The following is a 23,261-nucleotide window of genomic DNA, read 5'->3' as shown; positions in this document are numbered from 1 at the left end:
ACGAATTTTTCAACATGTTTATAGTGCAATTGATATAAATCAGCATGGATTTTACACCCATAGGTCTACCACAACAAATCTAATTAATTTTACACAAAAGGCATTTAATACATTAGGCCTACATAATCGCAGAAATTTAGACGTGATATACCTTGATTTTTCCAAAGCGTTTGATAAAATTGACCATAAAATTTTAATTAATAAACTTTCAAGATTTGGATTATCTTATTCATATTTACAGTTAATAACGTCATATCTTACAAGCAGGCAGCAGTATGTTTCATTCAATAGAGTAAAATCAAAACCATTCACAGTAACTTCAGGTGTACCCCAAGGATCTAATCTTGGTCCCTTGTTCTTTTTACTTTATATCAATGACTTACCTAAACAGATTTTGCACACTAAATGTTTACTATATGCTGATGATGTTAAATTGTATAAAGTCATTGACAAACAACAAGACGTTCTTGATCTACAGCATGATTTGGACAGACTATATAGATGGAGTATCGATAATTTTCTTCTGTTAAATCTTAATAAATGTTGCTTTATGACATATTCTGAAAATAAGACAGTTCCTCAAAATTGGTATGAAATTAATGGTGTGAAGTTACCTAGTGTAGAATCATTTAAGGATTTGGGTATTTATTTTACACACAACTTATGTTTTAAAATGCACTTAAATCACGTGGTAATTGATGTATATAGAAAATTAGGATTTATAATCAGAAATATAAAAGAATTTAAAAATATAAATACTATTGATACTCTCTATAAAACTATGGTTAGAAGTAAGCTAGAGTATGCGTCTGTAATATGGCCACCTCAGTTCCAGTCCCATCAGATGCAAATAGAAAGGATACAGAAAAGATTTTTACGTTATTTATATTTTAAAAAACATCACGTGTCGTCTTATGACAAGCAAATTTCATATAATCAGTTACTTTTTTAATTTAATTATAAAACTTTAAAATCTCGACGATTAATAAATAGCCAAATTTTACTCTATAAAACTGTTAACGGTATATTGAATAACTGTGATTTTCTTAAATTCCTTCAGTTCAATGTAAAAAGAACAGAATTACGTCATAGGCAACCTTTTATTATTCCCATTCGTAGAACTGTTTTCTTCAAGAACTCTCCATTGTTTGTTATGTGTAATACTTACAACTCTCTGTCTTTAAACTGTGATTCTCAATTGGATTTCAGTTTAACAATTGAAAAATTTCATACAATATTAAAAAGCATTGTATTTCCTTAGATATTTAAATTATGAAGAAGTGTATTATAACGTTTTTACTCAAGTTTTTAAATAATTTTGCATCATTATATTGACATTTGGCACTATATTAACTGTAATATTATATTCTAGCATCTATTACCGTTATGTATTTTCTTTCTTTCGTTTGTGTTGTTTGTTTTGTTGTTTTTTTCTTATTATGTATTTTGTGTATGTATCTGTGTAAGCCACCTGTAATTGGAAGCCTGCTTCTGTTGGTGGTGGATTTAAAAAAATAAATAAATAAAAAAAAATAAAAAATAAAAACGACAGCAGTGCTAATTCAAATAATTTGATCGAAAATTCCCTTCAGGGTTCGCAAAAACGTAAGCTTTCTGCGTTTCGTAAATAATATAGTGATGAATACTTGCAATATGGCTTTACGTGGCGTGGAGATGAATATGAACAAAATCCCGATTGTCTTATATGCGAAAATGTTTTGTCAGATCAGTCGATAGTGCAGAATAAACTAAAATGACATTTAGAACTGCCGTTTTCAACGTCATACTTATGTGAATCAGCATTTTCTACCATAAAAATAGTGAACTCTAAACAAAGTAACATACTGCTGCATCTTGAATATGATTTACGTGTTGGCCTGTCAACCATAAGGCCACGTATAAAGAAACTCTATGCAACCCACCAAGCGCAGACTTCACATAGGTGAGTTTCCAAAAACGATAATAAAAATCATTTATCGGACATTCAGAATAGACAGGTTGAGATTATTGACACATACCTTTGTTTTTTTTTTTCTAATGCCACTCAAGTTGTTGTTTTGTTTTGTTTTTTTTTTTTTTTTTGGAGTGTTAACATCGACCTATTTACAACTCTGGATGTCCGACACTACATAGAAATTGTTATTATTGCTCTTTTCTGACGGAACGCTCTGGAACGGCATTCCGACACCTTTTTGTTATATTTTTTATCATGGAACCGGGATGTGTTAATAACTATGTTTATGCTCGACCATGCCGAAATGTAGTAATTATACACCTGGTAGCAGTCCTTTAATGCATGTCATTAAAGTACACCTACTCATTAAAGTACAGGTGTTTTCAGCCAATGACAACTCAGCTTACAGGTGTTCAGCCAATAACAAGTCAGCTTTGTACCGTTATAAAACCGCAAGTATCGATTATTCTCGGATATGCAATCGAAAGAGAATTATCGAAAAGTCACGGAGGCTGGGAATCCAATACTGTCGCAGAAGGTTATGTTCTGTTACTATAATATTAGCGTTAATTGTAAATACTATTCAAATAAATTCAATTTGTCATCTCGTTTTTCAATGTCGAATTCAATAATCAAGGTTATACCAAATTTAACGGGATTACACCAAGGTCAATGACATTATTGTTCCTCGGAAAAAATCAATACTTTCGCGTCTGCGCACATCTCACAATTCACGACCTAGAACAAGGTCACTTCCAATGTTGTCAGATACAAATAAAATGTATACCGGTACATCTGAATAATTTCAAGTTAGAAATATGGTCGAGCATAAAAAGTCGTATGAAACTCGCCTATAATGGTAATTAAGAAGTTCGTATGAAAATTATGAAACTCGCTTGCGCTCGTTTCATAAACATCCATACTCGCTTCTTAATTACTATCATTATAGGCTCGTTGCATAATGTACTATTTTAATATTATTTTTCTTTGAATTCCGCTTGGACCTTAAAAGTATTAGTTGGACGAAAAGGAGGTTAAAAACGACAAAATTTCCGTGCAGTGAACAGTAACCATCTCCTCGACGGCTACAAAAATTTCTACACAGAGATCCATCACCTTTTTCTACAGAAGAAAACTACTCGTTATTATTATATCATTATTTTTAATAAAAACGAATAAGTGTGTCGCGATATCGTGGGCGTTCAGTAAAGTGTGTCGTCGGTTAAAAAAGGTTGGGAACCCCTGGCCTATGTAATCAAACTTGTATACAAATTGTCTCGTGGGCCATTTACAGATGGGGTATGGGTTACTACTTTATTCACTTCATCTGTCCGTAGAAGGCAAAACGAAATTGGACTTTGATTCAGTGATAATAATGCCTATCTTAATAGCTGACTTTCTCTGATTGGCTTATAATGTAAATCTGGGGGTATTGGAGCATTTCGAACAGTGAGAAACTTTCACTTGAGTATTTATTGGTTGCAGGAAAATAGTGCCCGTCGAAATGTACCAAACTGTAAAAAATTATGCAGTTTCTGTTTTTGTTTACTTATCTTACCTATAACGCTAATGGAGTGAAGTAATTAACTAAATGCAGTTTCATAACCTCTTATTACTTTTTATATTTTGTTTAGGGACGTCATTGATGATCTTCAGCACCTAATGACGTTCTTTTAGCTACCTTCTGGTTGGTTTACAGTTGATTGCAAATTGTTCTTTGATTTCTATTGCAAATAATTTCTAATTTTGTTTTCCTGACTAATTTCCTGATTATAAAATTTTCTTAAAAAAATAATAACCGAAAAATAACCGGTTAACTGGTTAAGGCTGGTTCACAATAAACCGGGAACGAGAACCAGAATGAAAACGAGAAGCAGACGACGTGAATATGAACATTTTTGATTCACAATAAACCGAGAACGTAGATGACTATGCATATCGATATGCATGTCAATAACGATATGTAAACCCGATATTACGCATTCTGAAGTTAGTTTTGTATAATTGACCAATTGCGTTCTCTCATGAGTACAAGGCAGCCAACATAAACCCAGGTTAACCAACTTCGAAATTTCAACTGAAACATTTCATTAGATATGGTACTATAAATATGCCCGTGCATCTTTATTATCACAACCTATTTTAAGTCTACCATAACGTAAAATAATTAGAGAAGAAACATTTGTAATAGAACAAAAATGAACATAACAGTAGTTATTAAATTGTAGCATGAATATGTAGTGTGTAATACAACCAATAAAGTAATAAAATATGATTCGCTTCCGATCGGTGTTCAAAGATGCAGCTATTGAAAGCCATGTATTCTCCTTCATTTTCTCATCTTTATACGAGGCGCGCCGCTTATCGTAAACGTGAGGATTTTCCTCGACACTCAATATTAGAATCTCATCAAATAAAACTTGCTCCATGATGCACAACACAGAACAAAATAATGCATAGGTTATGTCACGGTCTTCTTGCTACAAAATATACGACGACAAAATAGCTTTTAGATGGCAATAGAATGAATCTAGTGGGCTGTGATCGGAAACGTGAACGCCAAAGTTGAAACTTGGCCAACTCTCCGTTCCCGATCCCGGGCTCCGGCAACCTTTTCGTTAATTGTGAATGCTCACATTTAAATGTACACATTTTAATAATTTTACAGTTTTCTTTTTTCCTTCTGATTCTCGTTTCCGGTTTTTTGTGAGCCAGCCTTTATTCTTGATCGGTTAACTTCCTTCAGGTGAAATCACTTTTAAATAACCGGTTATTTTCCAATAACCTCCCATCTCTAAGCTCCAGCCCTGGCTCTATGTGTTGCTATAGGCACCGTGCAAGGGTCTGAAAATCGCACTGGTGGTGCCGCGCAGTGTCTCAATTCCTAATTAACTACAGGCTAGCATTCATTCACTAGTTATGTGTGATATAGAAATTACATGCGGCTTTCTACCGATAAAAAGTTGTAATGATAGTAAGAATAGGTTCGTTCATTCATAGTATTCTGATCAAGGACAGATCTTTCACTGCAAACCCAGCATTCTCCAGTCTTTAAGTATTTAATAGACGCAGTGGAAAGTTCAGTACTTTTAGAGGAGTGCAAAAATTTAACTAACTTACAGTGTTCCTGAAATATCAGTGTAGTTGTTTGGCATTTAAATCAGATTTCAGACCATTGAATGAGGCGGAATAGTCATATTACGAAAACATTGATACAGTATACTAATGATGTCATGACGTGTGTAATACGTATTTTAATGTGATTTAATTCTAAAAGTAGTCTTTTTATGTTATGTTTTATTTAACGAGTAGTTTCTACTTCTTCAGCTGTTAATCTGTTATCATGCAGACACGGTAAAGTAACAACAATGATCCCTTTATCGGAGAGGTTTGTTTTTATTCCGGGAAAACCAGACTTCATCACCACCTTCTAATAGAGTAAATAATCCGCAATCAGCTGTTATGAATGTGTCACTTGATCTGCCACCGTAGCATTTAGATTTGAAGGCCACCATTTGAGCCACGTTACGTGGCGTTTCACTTTAATTTCAGTACAATCAGTTGTCACTCTGCATTTTGAGTAGTGTACTTTCTTTGCAATATTTCGGGCATTGTTTCCTGAATACTTTTTCTGCTAGGCCAAAACACAAAACTACAGTAACCAACAGCAATAAAGTGGTGGTAAAAATACATCATAATTATAGTTGTCCGATGAACTCCGAACATCACCCTCATAGCAGGATACGATAATTCAGTTTTCAATGTAATTTGAAAATATATGTAGACGATTTTCTTCACTAATCTTACTGTATGATTGTGTTTCAATTGGCAGCAATTTTAACAATATAGTTAAAACCACAAAATGTCACTCCCATTAAGTCTGGTAGTTCTGTCTCATTTCTTTTTTAAGAATAATCTTGGAAACCTTGCATTTCATTAAACATATAATCTGTTCCTGAACTCTTGTCATAACATTTCTTATGTGACCAGTTCGGGACGTAATGGAATAGACACTTGAGTAGACAATTCTCACAATTCAATTGTGAAAGAAAAACCAAAATCACTAAGAATGGTTTCATTTACTTCTGTCTGTATGGCTGGCTATTTTCATTTTTCGAAATAACACTTGTTGAGCATTCACTTTCCATAATACTTTAATTTTCATCTTTTCTTCTCCTTTTTGCGTCACTTTCATACCTTTTCTAAGCTAGTTTTGATGAGGCAACCTTTTTCTTTAATCTTTTGGAAAAATACTGGGAACAGTATGTTAGTTTTGGGAGTGTCCTGCTCTCTGTCCCAATAAAATGAATACCGCAAATTCTTATTGCGAGTGTTGGTTCCCAAGGTGAACCATTAGCACTTGAAGTCAAGAATTAAATATCGATATGAATACGTTTAGAAATAAATATATATTATTGTTTCTAATATTATACATAATATATATGTAAAGAACTCGGCAATTATGTACTACGGTTTTTTTTTTTACTTTTAAATATAATAGCCTATACAACATTGGAATTGAAGTTATAAATTCCCGTTGTTGTTAACTTAATGATTATTTATAAACATAATATAACATATACATTCTATTTTTTACATTAATATATAATACTATGATTATTTACAAGCAGTGTAGGCCTACTCACTTTCGTCTGTGCTTGGATCCACAATTAACATCGTTCCGCTTCATTTTTCTGTTTTGGAAATGAATATTCCTATAAGAATTACTGCACCCAACAACACAGTAATTTGTGTTACCTTTCCGCTTTTTAGGATTATCCATATTTCTAATCATTTAACCTGTGACGTTAAAGTACATTCATACGCTTCAAGCATAACTCTATCGCTGCTGTCCTGCAGTTAGTAACAACAGTCGCCACCAGAGGAGCTTGCACGGTGCCTATAAACATGTTGATATTGTTGCAGGGTTCGCCGGCCAGCATTGCGAGTACGAGTACAACGAGTGCGAGTCTTCACCTTGCATTAATGGCGGCACGTGCATGGACCACATCGGAAGCTACACCTGCATCTGCGGCCGCGGCTACACCGGCAAGAGATGCCACGTCAAGGTGAGAGACTGCGTCACCACTTTAAATAGAGGAGAAAGCAATGGTAGCTTATTCGAGAGTGTGTTTATTGGACTTTTTCCATTTCTGGTGAAACGTAGAGAGTGTGATATTTCGAACATGGGAAGTAGGTATTGGGGGAGAGTTAGGTAATATCGGACCTCGGGTAATATCGGACAGTGAGTTTCTTTCGTCTACCACCAGATGATAGTACCTGAATGACATGACCACCATCTGGTGGTAGATGAAAGAAACGCCCTGTCCGATATTACCCGATGTCCGATACTACCCAACTCTCCCCTATAACTAAGGAGAAAAAAGAACTATCAAATGTACGAAACTGAAAAAGTATACAGTGGATATTAGAGTCGTACACAACCGGTTATGAAAAATAGAAATGATATATTGCTACAGAACGCCTGGAGCTATAAAACAATATGCAAAGCTCTTGCGTCTCGCGGAGTGATACAGTGTTCGGTTTAACGAATGTCCGAGTCTCTCTCGGGCGGACGGCTCTGGATAATGAAAGGCAGACGACATTGAGCCATCCAGGAGTTTCAGGAATCGTTGCAAGGACGCGATTATCATCGTGTACCTTTCAATTGATATTTGCTCCTCTATCCCCATATTTTCATTCATTCATTCATCATTCATTCATTCAGGTATTGCAGTTAAGTATCGTCAGAAGCAACAGATCATGAAGCTACTACAATAACTATAGCTTGAGAGTGTTTCTATTTCTGTTAATAACTTTTTATCTCCTTAAAAATGATTTACTAATAAAATAATAATACATCCACTTAGAATAAAAACATTGGCTATATTAACAATTACTCTTTTAGAAGTATCCTATGCATTTTGAGTTTGAAGTATGAACATTACAATAGTAACTATGTACTTATTTGCTCTTCTATTCTTAAGTAACTTCATTATAATTAATTTTATTCTTGCATTTGTTTACATGTCAGATTTCATCTATGCATTAAGCTTATTTCCTTTGTTGTTACCGGTGTCCTTTAGTTGATTTATACAGAGAGTTAAAAAAAAAAAGCATCCAATATTTTAGGAGGTGATAGTATGCGTCAAAACAAGGGAAAAATGTCTAATAAACATGGGTTCTACAACACATGCTTTCTGAGATCTGAACACTTGTTCATAGGAGGTGCTCAATGTGACGTCCATTTATGGCAATGCATTTCTCTGCCCTACAATACAGCAGACTACCAGATAATCATACCGTAATCGACACCCATGGCATGGAATACTGATACGTCGCAAGGAATACTGAAAACAAAAGTCTGGTTGCGGATATGAGCGGGGTTCAGCAGAGATGGTGTTGTGAATTTTCGTAATCAGCATGTGTGCGCTGATGAAAATTCCCATGCACTTGAAGAAACAAGGCATCAGCACCGATTCTCAATCAACGTATGGGCAGGCATTCTTGGCGATAGATTAAGGGGCATACGTGCTACCACAGAAATTAACTGGGGCTCGTTATCAGGACCTTCTAATTAACGTATTGCCTACCTTGCTGGAGTATGTGCCATGTCAGCAAAGACTACAGATGTGGTTCATGCATGATGGCACACCAGCATATTTTTTCCGCAATGAGCGTGAACACCTGACGCTGACATTTCAGGACCGCTGGATTGATTGGGGAGGCCCCACACATTGGCCTGCTCGTTCCTCAAATCTAAAACCCCTATACTTTTGGTTATCAAGAACAACCAGGTCAATTTCAAAGAGTGCGTGATTCCTTACGCCAAAGGGCAGAGGAATGCATTGCCATGAATGGACGTCACAATGAGCACCTCCTATGAACAAGTGTTCAGATCTCAGAAAGTATGTGTTTTAGAACCCATGTTTATTAGACATTTTTTCTTATTTTGATGCATACTAGCACCTCCTAAAATATCGGATACTTTTTTAACACCTACATATTAATTATGAAGATAAATGTATCAAAATGTTCATCAATTATAGACCTATTTCAAGCTAACACTTTGTTAAATTAGAAAAAGTAAATTTCCTTCTATTATTACTCCACTTGTGTAGTCAGAAAATGTCATCAGCGCTCTTGTATGGCGAAGTGCGCCTGGTGCTCTGTCTACCCTGCAAAACATTAGGCACAACCGCTTAAAAATCGGATATTCTATCGCATGTTCAACCTCGCCGGTTGTTCTCCGACCGGACGAATATAAACAGGTTCTAAGCGCTTTCTGCAGTACTCTAGTGAATTGAGGCGCTGACATGGGAAGGTAGTAACTGCCAAAAACAAAATTCTTCAGGGGAAGCAAAAAACAAATTTATGAACACTTTCTCACTTACATTATTACAGAAACTGCTTTAAATGAAAGGCATACACTCATGTTTGTGTTACATATGAAATTTGAAAAGTGTGGCACAGATTTATCTGTGAAATCTTATTTTATGAAAACACAACATTGAAATCACTACTTAGCCAAACTGAGAATTAACATTATTTATACATTATGCACAAATTTTTCGGTAAAATGTATGATACTTTTCATCGAGGAAGTCTAACATAAATAACAAGTCTCTATTTTCGGCATCAGGGACGACTGGTCTTCTTTCAAGGCGTTGCAAGCACTGCAAGTTAGTGATTGACGTTAATGACTGTCCTTTCTTAAAAATTCTGTACTCTGTTCACATTTCAAGGTCATTAAATGACTGTCTTGTTTTTATTAGACGAAAATCAGCTCTTGAGAGTCTAATCCAGTTGAGGATGCCGATTTTGATAGAGGAGTTGTATTCAAAAACTTGTCACATTCTGCAGAAAAGTCGAAGAAATCCTCATCCTTCATCATTATTACATTATTAGGCCTTACCTCTTCTGGAACCATGGTCTTGCATCTTTTTTTTTCTTTTCTCTATGATGCCAAATTCTCTATCACATGGCATGTAGGAATGTTCTGAAACCAGGAATTTCAAGTCCACTGAATCAAAATGTTTCTTGGCAATAATGTAAATCAGGACCATTAGAATCACCCGATTCTTATTCTGCCCTGCATAGTTATCAGCCCATATTTGTCTAGACACACTCTGATGTTGTAAAAGGAGTTACTACCTTCTCCGCGCCAACAGCTGTGAACATACAACTTACAACGTATAGTGACTACGTTTCCAACTTCGTTTCATTACATACGGACATACTACTTTCTCTGTGCCATTGGCATGGCACATGATACCGCCTTCTCAATGAAAAACTTAAAAATTCTAACTTTTGGCAGTTACGACCTTTTCCATGTCAATGCCTCAATTTATAACAAAATATATAAGTGGAAGTTATGAAATAAAGTAAGCTGCAGAAAAGTACAAAGTAATCAGAACTCTAAATTAAAAGCTAGTTGACAAGAAATGCCTTACTATGCAGGCTGGAAGTGATAAAACTATGCAGACTGAAGGGAGCACTGGAATACAGTAAAATAAATAAAAATCCTAGTAAGCGTTTGCAATTAAGTGCATAGTTAATTAGATAATGGGGCTAAATGAGACTTCCTAATACAAGAAAATAACGATACGTATTATTATCATTATTATTATTATTATTATTATTATTATTATTATTATTATTATTATTATTATTAATTTTATTATTATTATTATTATTATTATTATTATTAATTTTATTATTATTATTATTAATTTTATTATTATTATTATTATTATTATTATTATTATTATTATTATTATTATTATGGACAATCAGAAAAGCTGATGAGCAAAGGCTGACGACAGCTGAAATGAGGTTCATGAGACGAACAGCGGGATGCTCTTTGCTGGAACGCCGTAAAAATGTGGACATATTGCAGGAACTCAAAATGGATCCTATAGTTAATTTTGTTCAACAATATCGACTTCAGTGGAAAAAACATGTCGAAAGGATGGATCGCACTAGATGGCCTAAACAGATTCTTACTTATGTACCAAGAGGAAAGAGGAAATTGGGAAGACCACGAAAGCGCTGGCATGAGACCATAACAGATCCTGTAGGGTCTAATATGTGAAGGATATGATGTTGATGATGATGATGATGATGATGATTATTATTATTATTATTATTATTATTATTATTATTATTATTATTATTAAATATCGCAGCCATTACAGAGACAATCCACAAGTATCGGAGCAACTGGCATGAGCATGTTCTACGGATGCCAAATGATAGACTATCCAGGAGATTATTAAATTACAGACCCCTTGGATACCGAGATCGTGGACGCCCGAAGAAGCGATGGAGAGACCAGCTTTTCACCTGAGACGGAACAGTCCAAATGGCCTAAACCCTGATAGCTATTGATGATGATGATGATGATGATGATTATTATTATTATTATTATTATTATTATTATTATTATTATTATTATTATTATTATTATGTTTTCTTAATTTTCAAGAAACCCTCTGAAAGATTTCAAAGGGGCAAATCATTCTGTTTCAGTTTCTTTAATGATAAGAGTAAAAATCAGAATCTTACGAATAGTGTTTATCCAGTAAAACAGTGTTGCCATTTAGGGAAAAATTATTTTTTCCTAAGAAAGTATCCATTTGAGACTAATATGCTGTTGCATTTTTTTGTACTCTAGCCAAGTTATAAGCTGCAACATTTTTGCACACTTTTATTACTTCCACTGTGTTCATGAAAAGTCATTCCACTATGAGTGGAGTCCTAAACTTTTTTGATTCAACTTTAGTCAACTGTCGGAAGACAGGTCTGATCCTCACAAGTGGCACCAATACGGCAAGGCACTACTTATGAGGCAACTAGGCCAGGAGATAATGGGCTAGGGTGGCAAGTTTCTTTCCCCTCCATTACATACATCGCTGTCTAGCTACATATTGCACTAATCAGACTTCAGATGTTTAGAAACAGTTGTCATTTATTTATTTATTATTTATTTATTTGTTTATTTATTTGTTTGTTTGCTTGTTTATTTGTTTGTTTATATATGTATTTATTTATTTATTTATTCTGGTGTAGTTAAGGCCATCAGGCCTTTTCTTCCACAACACCAGGAATACAAATACAATAATAGAAATAAACATGAAAAATACATTGTATACAAAATAAAGCTACACAAGAAATAAAGAGAGAGAGAGAAAACACTATAAACAAAGTAAAGCCACACAAAATTATGCACAGGTTGCAGTCACACAAACTTTAAATGAGTGATTAAGTATCATAATTAATTCTATCCTAACTAATTAACTAACATAAACAAGAAACTTGCAATTTTAATCTAGATTGAAAAATAAAAAGAAAAAAAAACACAAATCACATCACATCGTCATTGATAAATTATAAATGAATTCCGTACTTATTTAGACTGTGGTGACTTTCATGAAGTCTCTTAATTTCCTGTGGATATTATAAAATTGAATCCTGGCAATAATCATCAACTAATTACTATACATCCCATTTGTATTTTCATATTATTTATTGTAATAAAATTATTCATTGTCAATTTATGTTACTTCATAGCACCTTATCCCACACTTACGCTATGTTGGAAATAATTACCGGCCTCTTTTTTTTTTATTTAAATTCAAATATACAGAATAAAGAAATATAATTACAAAACAAACAAAGAGAAATACAAATAAAATAATACAAGCAATATAAAAGGAAGATACAGTAGTATTAACAAAATTTGAGACCGAATGAGCAGCGCTCGTGCTCGGTCGCAGTTCAGATATAATATTAAAATAAAAAATAATAATAATATAAATAAATAAGTAAAATAAAATAGGAACTAAAATACAATTACAGCGGCAATGGAATTATATAATATAATATTAACACTAGAGAAGAATAATATCGCACGTGAAAAGTAGGACTAATATATATATTTCAAAATTATAGAATACAAATATAATATATTTTGATTAATTCATACACATAGGCTATAAGTTTATTTAATCAAATTGAAGATATTAACACGTTTCTAATTTTCTTGTTATATGTTAGTGGGTTACATGTTAGAAGTTCTGGGTGTAATTTAGTTAAAGCATTGTACATTTCTTATGCTTATCTCATTATCTGTTGTGAATAATTGGATTTAGCTGTCTACAAGGGCCCAAATGAGTAAGATACTTGTCATCCCTTTCTTCATCTAATAAAGGAGACAGATGCAACATTAAAATCGTCGTTTACTCTATATTTAATGAAATAATTAATCTAAGTACCTCGTTAGTGTTCCCATCTGCTTGTCAGTCTCTTTTATATTGAAAAAAAAAATTAAATTCGCCTTAAAAAGTAAGGTTTCGCTCAAGTAGTAACCTTTGAGGCTGCAAATTCATTACGCCCAGATTCAACGTCTGGTACACAGGGAGATGAAAAACCCACTAACTGCAATTTTTTTACAAAATTGAGTTATGGGTTGGATGATGCTTTTTAGTTTGTCCCGCATGCGTGGAAGGCAAGAATACACTGATATCGACATTCATCTGCATTCTGGGAGCTGTTTTAAAACTCGTGGAAGTCAGAACTCCACTTACTCCGTGGAATAAGAGAGTTTTTGCATTCCAAGCTTAATTTCTCGGTAGGTGGCAACACTATCGCTCAACCAGCTGAGTAAAGTGATACGATACGGTATTCAGAATGTCACAAAAATCTATGAAATCCATGTAAGTAAGACTATTAAAGACACAATATCGAGTCGATTAACTTCCAGAAACCCAATACAGATGCATCATTCCCCAGTCAACTAAAGTACAATTCAGCATTGCCATTGAAAGAAGAAAGCAAAAGGGCTTGCAAAATTTAATGCAGTTTATTTCTGAGGAAAGTAGGATGAATTACCAAACTCTGTTTGCGGACAGCAATAGTCTAGAATCTAGATGCACAGGAAGAACATGAGAGTGAGAGAAAAAAACAGAATCTGTAACATGAATGAGACTGTGTTAACATTTTAATATTGTTTGTGGTTTTATTTGAGTATTTTGATGTGCTTCATGGTAATTTGTGATTTTCTGTCTCATGTATTTGAAATTAAAAAAAAAGTGTAGCAATGTTAATCTTAATAATAAACTTCCATTTTCTCGTATATTCCAATGTTTCATAAGGGAATTATGATATACTTATCTTTTTTTCTTCACATGGCTCATATTTATTCACTTTTCTTAATTCATTCACTGTGGAAGTCAGAAAACCTCTAACTCCAGCAGTGTTTATTTCAAATTGTAGCGTAAGATAATGTAAAAATTTAGATATTGAAGTATTTAATTAATAAAGAATGTAATTTTACACAGTATTAATAGATAAATGTATAATATTTAAAGTTAGTAAGAGAAATAATAAGTTTTTCTCTCTCCTGTAAAATTTGGTTTATTGGAATAATTTCAAGGAAAGATTGTTCCGGGGCCGGGTATCGATCCCGGGACCCTTCGCTTTGCGCGTGAACGCTCTACCGACTGAGCTACCCAGGAATTATACACGATACCGTCACAATTTTTCCTTTTGTATCCACACAACTCACATGAGCTGACAAGACGCCAGAACTCAATTGTGAGTGCACACAATTACTGTGTGACTTTAAATTGTGGCTTTCTGTTAACGTACCTCCAGTAACGAATGTAGGCCTATTATACAAACCTGCTTTACAGGGAGCTACTACCTGAAAGCCATATTTGTATTGGTTTATTGGAGTTAGGGAGTTTTTGATTCCCCTGTCCCAATTGTAAATTATTTTCATCCGATAGAGAATGATGTGTATTGCATGTCCTATGTTTGCTCTGTTTTCAGCCATCACGCTGAGCCATACAGACCTCACCTCATAACAAGGGAATGCTCCTGTTTACCAATGTCTGATATTGGTTAGAAATATTCATGAATTGGAGGATAGAACGGGCCAAAGAGATGAAGACATTGATGAAAAATAAAATTACAATATTCGTAACACTGACAACAGCTAAAATATTACCTGAACCAAATTGATTAATTTTATTAACTTTATGCTACTAATTACAAAATAAACAGAGTAAAACCTCTGTTACTCGTGGTAATGAAGGTAGTGGAGTGAACGGTTAATCGAAAAAATTGGGTAATGCGTACCATAAACGATTTTCATAATTTAACCGCATAATAGCATTTCGTAATTTCCCCTGTAGTCTTCTGTTGTAACATGCTAGGTTCACAAAAAGTTCACTAATTTAAGCCTTGTTTTCAACGACGGGTTTTAATGACAAAGGAAACTCCTTATGACTGCTATCTGTGGAAGGATGGGAATAGTAGAGGTCCCATGTTGTAGATTTACATACCTAATAGACATTATAATTATTTTTTTATTAAATGGCCCACAGTTGTAATTCTAATCTAGTAGTTTGATACAAGATGAATCACATTTTCTCTTTTCCCAAACCAATTACTTACACTTTTTTCCGCAGCACAACACGTTCTATTTTGCAAATCAAGCTTTTCAGGTATAACTCCCTGTAAAGTTGATTTGAATAATTTAAGGGAAAAGTTGTTCCGGGGCCTTTGGTTAAACGTACCAACGCTCTGCCAACTGAGCTACCCGGGAACTCTACCAGAGACGATCCAATTTTTCCCTCTATATCCACAGACCTCAAAGTGGGCTGACAACCGTCAAGCAACCAACACTGAGTGCACACTAACTCTGTGTGACTTAAATTGTGGTTTTCTGTTAACGAACAGTAACGTGTATTATGCAAGCTTTCAGGTATAACTCCCTGTAAAGTTGATTTGAATAATTTCGAGGGAGAAATTGTTCCGGGGCCGGGTATCGAACCCGGGACCTTTGGTTAAACGTAAAGCTTGATTTGCATAATACACGTCACTGTTCGTTAACAGAAAACCACAATTTAAGTCACACAGAGTTAGCGTCCACTCAATGTTGGTTGCTTGACGGTTATCAGCCCACTTTGAGGTCTGTGGATATAGAGGGAAAAATTGGATCGGTGTCTGGTAGAGTTCCCGGGTAGCTCAGTTAATAGAGCGTTGGTACGTTTAACCAAAGATCCCGGGTTCGATACCCGTCCCCGGAACAATTTTTCACTCGAAATTATTCACGTTTCATTTTGACACCTGTGGAAGAAGTACGGCCACTCGAAGGGTAGATCATACTCTGTAAGAGTAAAGTTTGTAAAAAAAAAACACTGTGCAGAAAAAATTCGTACTAATACAGTGTTCATGTTTTCTGCAGCAAAAATAAATAAATAAATAAAGGCGAAAGAAAGTCGGATAATCCACCAGTTGGTTAATAGGGTGACGGATAACCAGGGTTCTACTGTATAACAATTGAAGCGTTTCGTAAGAGAAGGACGAGCTCGCCAAGGTTCGAATTTTATGTTTTTTACTCCTCCGAATATTTAAGACACATATCTGCAACTTAAGCCTGGCAGACGTTGGCGGGCTCTTCCTTTCTACATCGAAATTATCATTGTTTGTAAGGTTGGAGAAACTGCGTAGTCTGTGACAGGTTCATAATATTCATGTTACTCCGAACGAGAAGGGCTAATACGCCACTCTGCCTTAGGGTGCGCGCCATTCATTGTCTCAGTGTTGTTGTAACCACACAAACGAGTACAACTGTAGTGAGGAATTACGTGTATTTATGGCCATTGTAATAGCTTAGTATGAGTAATAGTGACAGTGATAAACAACAGGCATATCTGGTTATTGTAGGAAACGTCAGAGGGATGTCGAAAAATGGATAAACGTACAAGCAAAGATTTTAAGGAACAAAGGTAAATGCCGGATTGGAAAAATTATATGTCATGATTCATCACCGTCTCAGTCACCAATATCATAAACATTAATGAAAATCTAAAATCGATTACATGAACACAAGCCATCTACAACATAGGCCTACAACAGAAATAGGAACTGAACAATAGTAACAACGGCCTACTGGCATGCCCACAGATCCTAAACCACGCGACGTGGCCACTAAAGCGTGAAAAAAAATGTTGTTGTGTAAATGGCTGACCTACTGTCTTTTCTTAATATGCATACTAAGAGCATCCAATAAGTAATGGCAACATAGTTACTGTTTCACACAAAAATTATTCAGATATGTGTCCATGTGTTATAAAAACATCAGCTCTATAGCTTCAGCAGATTTCGAGAAAATAATTTCATATTCTGATGATAGGAAGTTGCGCACCAATATCACCTTAAAAGCATAATGAGGTAAGAGTTTTGTTATGCAATATTAGTTACAGTTAAAATATATACCTAGGGAACTTTGCTTTGTACTATAATATTGTTTTGATTAGTTTATTGATTATTTTTATAAATCTAAAAATATCATCAATATCATTTCCATCTTACCATGTCATACTCAGTCTCTTTCTTTGGGATATCACTTTCTTTATGAATGATGTGTTTCATTCACTTAGTACAGTATAGTTGTACTACTATGGAATTTATGTGAATATTCATTTTAACTCTTTATTGTGTTATTAACATTTAAAACACAAGTGCAATATTAAGAAATCAGTGTTAGTGCTTTTGTTTTACAGACAATATAGATAATATTAAACAGAAAGAAGCCATATAAAAATAACGACATAAAATTTCACGTTCCGTTTGAAGTCTGTACACCACAGTTTTCTTAATCCAACAGGCTGCTTATTCATATACGTAATCCTTCTCTTTCCATACCTAGCGCTTGATGCCCGAGCACGACGTCAAGGTCAGAAAAATGCGCTTGCTTTGACATCACTGGGCTATGTCATAATTTTAATTGCATTGCATGATATGCACAATCCCGTTACAAGGAGTATATTCGAACTAAATAATTTTCCATTGCACAGATAAACGGCGTTGCGATTTCGTCGGACTCTGTTCCAGGCTTTCCTGCACTCGAGCAATGTTTTCTGGTGTTCGAACTCTTTTTGCATAGTTACGGTTTTTATTGGCTACAAAGCCCGCTTCACGCCATTTTGCCACTAAGTTTTGCACTGCAGCCTTTACTGGAGGTTTTGCCAAAACACGTCCAGTCTGAAACTCTTGCGCAAACAGTTCCGCACATCTTTTCCATGAATTGTGCTTCGCATAACACTCGGCAATGAACACGCGTTGTTTTATCGTGAGCACCATTTTGTGTTGCTATCAACTGGCGACTAAACACGTCAGCTCCTCTCGCTCACTCAAACGTAATGACACAGCGAAGCTCGGGACAGAACAAACGGTAGATGCGCATGCGCGGACATGTGACAGCAACCCATTGTTGCACCGAAATCACGGCTTCCTGCATTGTCAGGGTCATTTCCGCGTCAGTCTTAAACATATAAATTCATATATTTCATATATTTTTCCGCGGGCCAGTTTTATTTTGCCCACCCCTATTTGCTTTGACATTACTGTCATAAGGGCTCATGTGTGGATAAGGGCTCATGTGTGGTGAATTTGGTGGGTGTTGCAGTAATTCCCAATTCCATCTGCTTAACAAATTGCGCAGTGTGTCAGCAACATGACAGCCAGCATTATCATGTAGCACTATAGGCCTCTGCTGAATGGCTAGAAGTTTAGGACGCAATGCTGAGCGCAACTGATGTTCCAGGTAATAAGAGTAGTAAACTGCATTAACGTTTGTACGATGAGGTACAGAATGCACCAAAATAATGCCTTCCTAATCATAATACACAATAATCATTACTTTGAAAGGATTTTGCAATGAACGGCATCTTTTTGGTGTGTTGATTGCGTATGTCGCCATTCATTTGATTGTCGTTTGAGCTCAGATGTATGCATGACTCACTCATTGTGATAATGCGACGAAGAAAGACTTCACTTTCATGTCCATATCTCTCCAGATGCAGTCTTGCTATCTCATTCGCTTCCACTTTCCATCGGAACCCAGTGGGCACAAACTTTCCTCATTTTCAGGTTTTTTTACTAGAATTTTGTGGCTGCAATACCAGGTTCCATGGAAATCTTCACAAATGTTCAGCGTCTGTTTTTTTTTTTTGTTTCAATAAGTTCCTTACAACCTCAATATGGAAATCGCCTGTTGCAAAGATAGTTCTACAAGCGTGTTGTCTGATAGTACTGATGTCAACCTGTTAACATCTTTCTCTCAATTCTTAATTCTTAAGACCTGAGATGCCCTACTAACCATTAGGAGAACACATTTATTTATTTACTTATTTATCTATCTATCTATCTATCTATCTATCTATCTATCTATCTATCTATCTATCTATCTATCTATCTATCTGTCTATCTATCTATCTATCTATCTATCTATCTATCTATCTATCTATCTATCTATCTATCTATCTATCTATCTATCTATCTATCTATCTATCTATCTATCTATCTATCTATCTATCTATCTATCTATCTATCTATCTATCTATCTATCTATCTATCTATCTATATATCTGTCTGTCTGTCTGTCTATCCATCCATCCATCCATCCATCCACCCACCCACCCACCCACCCACCCACCCACCCACCTATCTATCTATCTATCTATCTATCTATCTATCTATCTATCTATCTATCTATCTATCTATCTATCTATCTATCTATCTATCTATCTATCTATCTATCTATCTACCTACCTACCCATCTATCTATCTATCTATCTATCTATCTATCTATCTATCTATCTATCTATCTATCTATCTATCTATCTATCTATCTATCTATCTATCTATCTATCTATCTATCTATCTATCTATCTATCTATCTATCTATCTATCTATCTATCTGTCTATCTGTCTGTCTGTCTGTCTGTCTGTCTGTCTGTCTCTCTGTCTGTCTGTCTGTCTGTCCGTCCGTCCGTCCGTCCACCCACCCACCCACCCACCCACCTATCTATCTATCTATCTATCTATCTATCTATCTATCTATCTATCTATCTATCTATCTATCTATCTATCTATCTATCTATCTATCTATCTATCTATCTATCTACCTACCTACCTACCCATCTATCTATCTATCTATCTATCTATCTATCTATCTATCTATCTATCTATCTATCTATCTATCTATCTATCTATCTATCTATCTATCTATCTATCTATCTATCTATCTATCTATCTATCTATCTATCTATCTATCTATCTATCTATCTATCTATCTATCTATCTATCTATCTATCTATCTATCGATCTATCCAATCTATCTATCTATCTATCGATCTATCCAATCTATCTATCTATCCATCTATCGATCTATCCAATCTATCTATCTATCCAATCTATCGATCTATCCTATCTATCTTTCTAATCTATCCATCCATCTATCTATCCATCTATCTATCTATCCATCTATCGATCTATCCAATCTATCGATCTATCCTATCTATCTATCTATCTATCTATCTATCTATCTATCTATCTATCTATCTATCTATCTATCTATCTATCTATCTATCTATTTAATCTGACAGGATTAAGGCCATAAGGCCTTCTCTTCCATCCCACCAGATAGCACATATAAATCCAAAAAAGAAATACAGACGCTGATGAAAATAATACAAATTAAATTGAAGCCCTATAGAGGGTCAACAGGGTCAAAAGAACACTATAGAGCTCTCATCGAGCTAATACAAGAAAAAAAAAGAAAGAAAAACAGAGATAGCAATGATGATAGTGATAACTGATAACTGACAATAATAATAATAATAATAATAATAATAATAATAATAATAATAATAATAATAAATGCATTACATGTTAATTGTCAATTTTACAACAGCATAGTTACAATATTTACTGTATGTCATGGGTTAAGCCGAAGTTGCGCAACCTGACAGGTGTTCAAAATGCAATTCCATGTGATTTTTTAATCTAAATTTGAATTTTGATATTGTCCGACAGTCTCTGACATGGTCAGGGAGAGAGTTCCAGAGGCGTGGAATAGATATGCTGAAAGATGATGAGTAGAAGGATGTTCTGTGCAGAGGAATAGAGAGAAGGTACATGTTCCGGGTTCGAGGTAGTGAAAGGTAATCAAAACGAGATGCTAGGTAAGAGGGTGTGGAGGTGTGGATGATTTTAAATAGTAATAAGAGAGAGTTGAAGAATCTTCTTTCTTTAAGTGGACTCCAAGACAACAATTCTAGTGACGGTGTTACATGATCGAATTTTATAATGTTACAAACGAAACGAACGCAGATATTGTGAACACGCTGTTTAATAAAATTTCTAACGTCTTCATTGTGTGAATGTTGTTGTTGTTGTTGTTATTATTATTATTATTATTATTATTATTATTATTAATCCCCTAATTTAAGGTGTAATGTTACAGAATGAATCAGTCAATGTGACGCAGAAAAGTTTCCTGTACTGTGAACTCGCTGCACAGAGTTTAGTTTCTTGATATTTGTCTGCAGATCGACCTGTGCGACCCAAACCCGTGCCACGACCACCACTACTGCGTCGACAGGGGCAACAATTACTCCTGTGAATGTCCCAAGGGATTCGCAGGACCTGACTGCCTCATTCCTTCACGAGCCGTAAGTGTCTCTCCTGTGTCATGGAATATTGTACTTCACACAGCTCAGTTCGTTATGTGAGATTAAAACAAACAGAAAAAAATATAATTTTAAATCATATCAGTGTTGTGAAGTCTCAGTGTTCCTCTAGTGTTATATTTTTAAAACATCGGGACATATCTGATTAGCTGAAACTTTGTTAATAAACAGGCTTACTTACTTACTTGCTTTTAAGGAAGCCGGAGGTTCATTGCCGCCCTCACATAAGCCCGCCATTGGTCCCTATCCTAAGCAAGATTAATCCAGTCCCTACGATCATATCCCACCTCCCTCAAATCCATTTTAATATTATCTTCACATCTACGTCTCGGCCTCCTTAAAGCTCTTTTTCCCTCCGGCCTCCCAATTAACACTCTATATGCATTTCTGGATTCACCCATACGTGCTACATGCCCTGCCCATCTCAAACGTCTGGATTTAATGTTCTAATTATGTCAGGTGAAGAATACAATGCGTGCAGTTCTGTGTTGTGTAACTTTCTCCTTTCTCCTGTAACTTCATCCCTCTTAGCCCCAAATATTTTCCTAAGCACCTTATTCTCAAATATCCTTAACCTATGTTCCTCTCTGAAAGTGAGAGTCCAAGTTTCACAACCATAAAGAACAACCGGTAATATAACTGTTTTATAAATTCTAACTTTCAGATTTTTCGACAGCAGACTGGATGATAAAAGTTTCTCGACCGAATAATTACAGGCATTTCCCATATTTATTCTGTGTTTAATTTCCTCCCGAGTACCATTTATATTGTTACTGTTGCTCCAAGATATTTGAAAATATTAAGATTAGGACACATGTGTATATGACATTTTTGCTCAGAAAGTCTTCGGAAATAATCTCCATAAGGGACGGTAAATCCTCATGAATCATCCTGTATAATGTGTTAGTTGGGAGACCGGAGGAAAAATTATCTTTGGGAAGGCCGAGACGTAGATAGGAGAACTACATTAAAATGGATTTGAGGGAGGAGGGATATGATGGTAGGGACTGGATTAATCTTGCTCTGGATAGGGACCAATGGCGGGCTTATGTGAGAGCGGCAATGAACCTCCGTGTTCTCGAAAAGCCATAAGTATTATTTCATGTATATGTAAGTTTTAAAGTAATTTTTTTTAAGTTGTTTTAGATTAGATTTTATGTTTTCTTTTGGCATCTATATGTTCAAAGCTTTCAGGTTTTTTTTAATAGCCTATATTGTATTCTGAAATAATGTGTTTTATTAATTATAACACTTCTACAAATCTGCAAAACTGGACATTTCGTAACTCGAGACCCTCTCAGTCCATATTAGGTCGAGTTTGTTAGACTCTAATGTACTGTGATTTTAAATCATATCAACCATATAAAAGTTGAATTAATAATCATGTTAACAACACATATCAGGTTCAATTTTAATTAATATAGATAGTGAACTTATCAGCGCGGAAATTGGCTCAATTTATTGTTACGATTTTATATCCTAGCAACTAATTCTGTTTGTGTATAATTGCAGGCATGTAGTGTGAACCCCTGCCGTCATGGCGGCACATGCTGGAGTAGCGTGGACTCCTTCTACTGCGCCTGTCGACCCGGCTACACTGGCAAGACTTGTCAAGGTTCGATTAACTCTGCACTAAAGTGTTTGAAAACTGTACGCATACTGTAGAATTACGAAGCACTCAGACGTGCGAGCAATTCTGGAACTAGGATCATAACTAGGGAAAGGAAGTTCATGCATTTGCATTTTGTTCTCTATCGTTG

At 35.1% G+C, this 23,261-nt stretch overlaps 1 protein-coding gene across 4 annotated transcripts in view; it reads left to right on the top strand.

Annotated features, from left to right (window-relative positions):
* wry (weary) overlaps positions 1-23,261 on the top strand; it is a 1,511,805-nt gene that overhangs the window by 1,420,183 nt on the left and 68,361 nt on the right. For all 4 annotated transcript variants that reach the window (XM_069848455.1, XM_069848453.1, XM_069848454.1 and 1 more), the window contains 3 exons: positions 6,881-7,023; positions 21,361-21,483; positions 23,014-23,116. In XM_069848455.1, coding sequence (XP_069704556.1) covers positions 6,881-7,023; positions 21,361-21,483; positions 23,014-23,116 — 369 coding nt within the window. The remainder of the gene's footprint in view (positions 1-6,880; positions 7,024-21,360; positions 21,484-23,013; positions 23,117-23,261) is intronic.

Source organism: Periplaneta americana, chromosome 15 (assembly GCF_040183065.1).
Source record: "Periplaneta americana isolate PAMFEO1 chromosome 15, P.americana_PAMFEO1_priV1, whole genome shotgun sequence".
In the NCBI taxonomy this organism is placed as follows: Eukaryota; Metazoa; Arthropoda; class Insecta; order Blattodea; family Blattidae; genus Periplaneta; species Periplaneta americana.
This window is presented reverse-complemented; position numbering and strand designations above follow the sequence as displayed.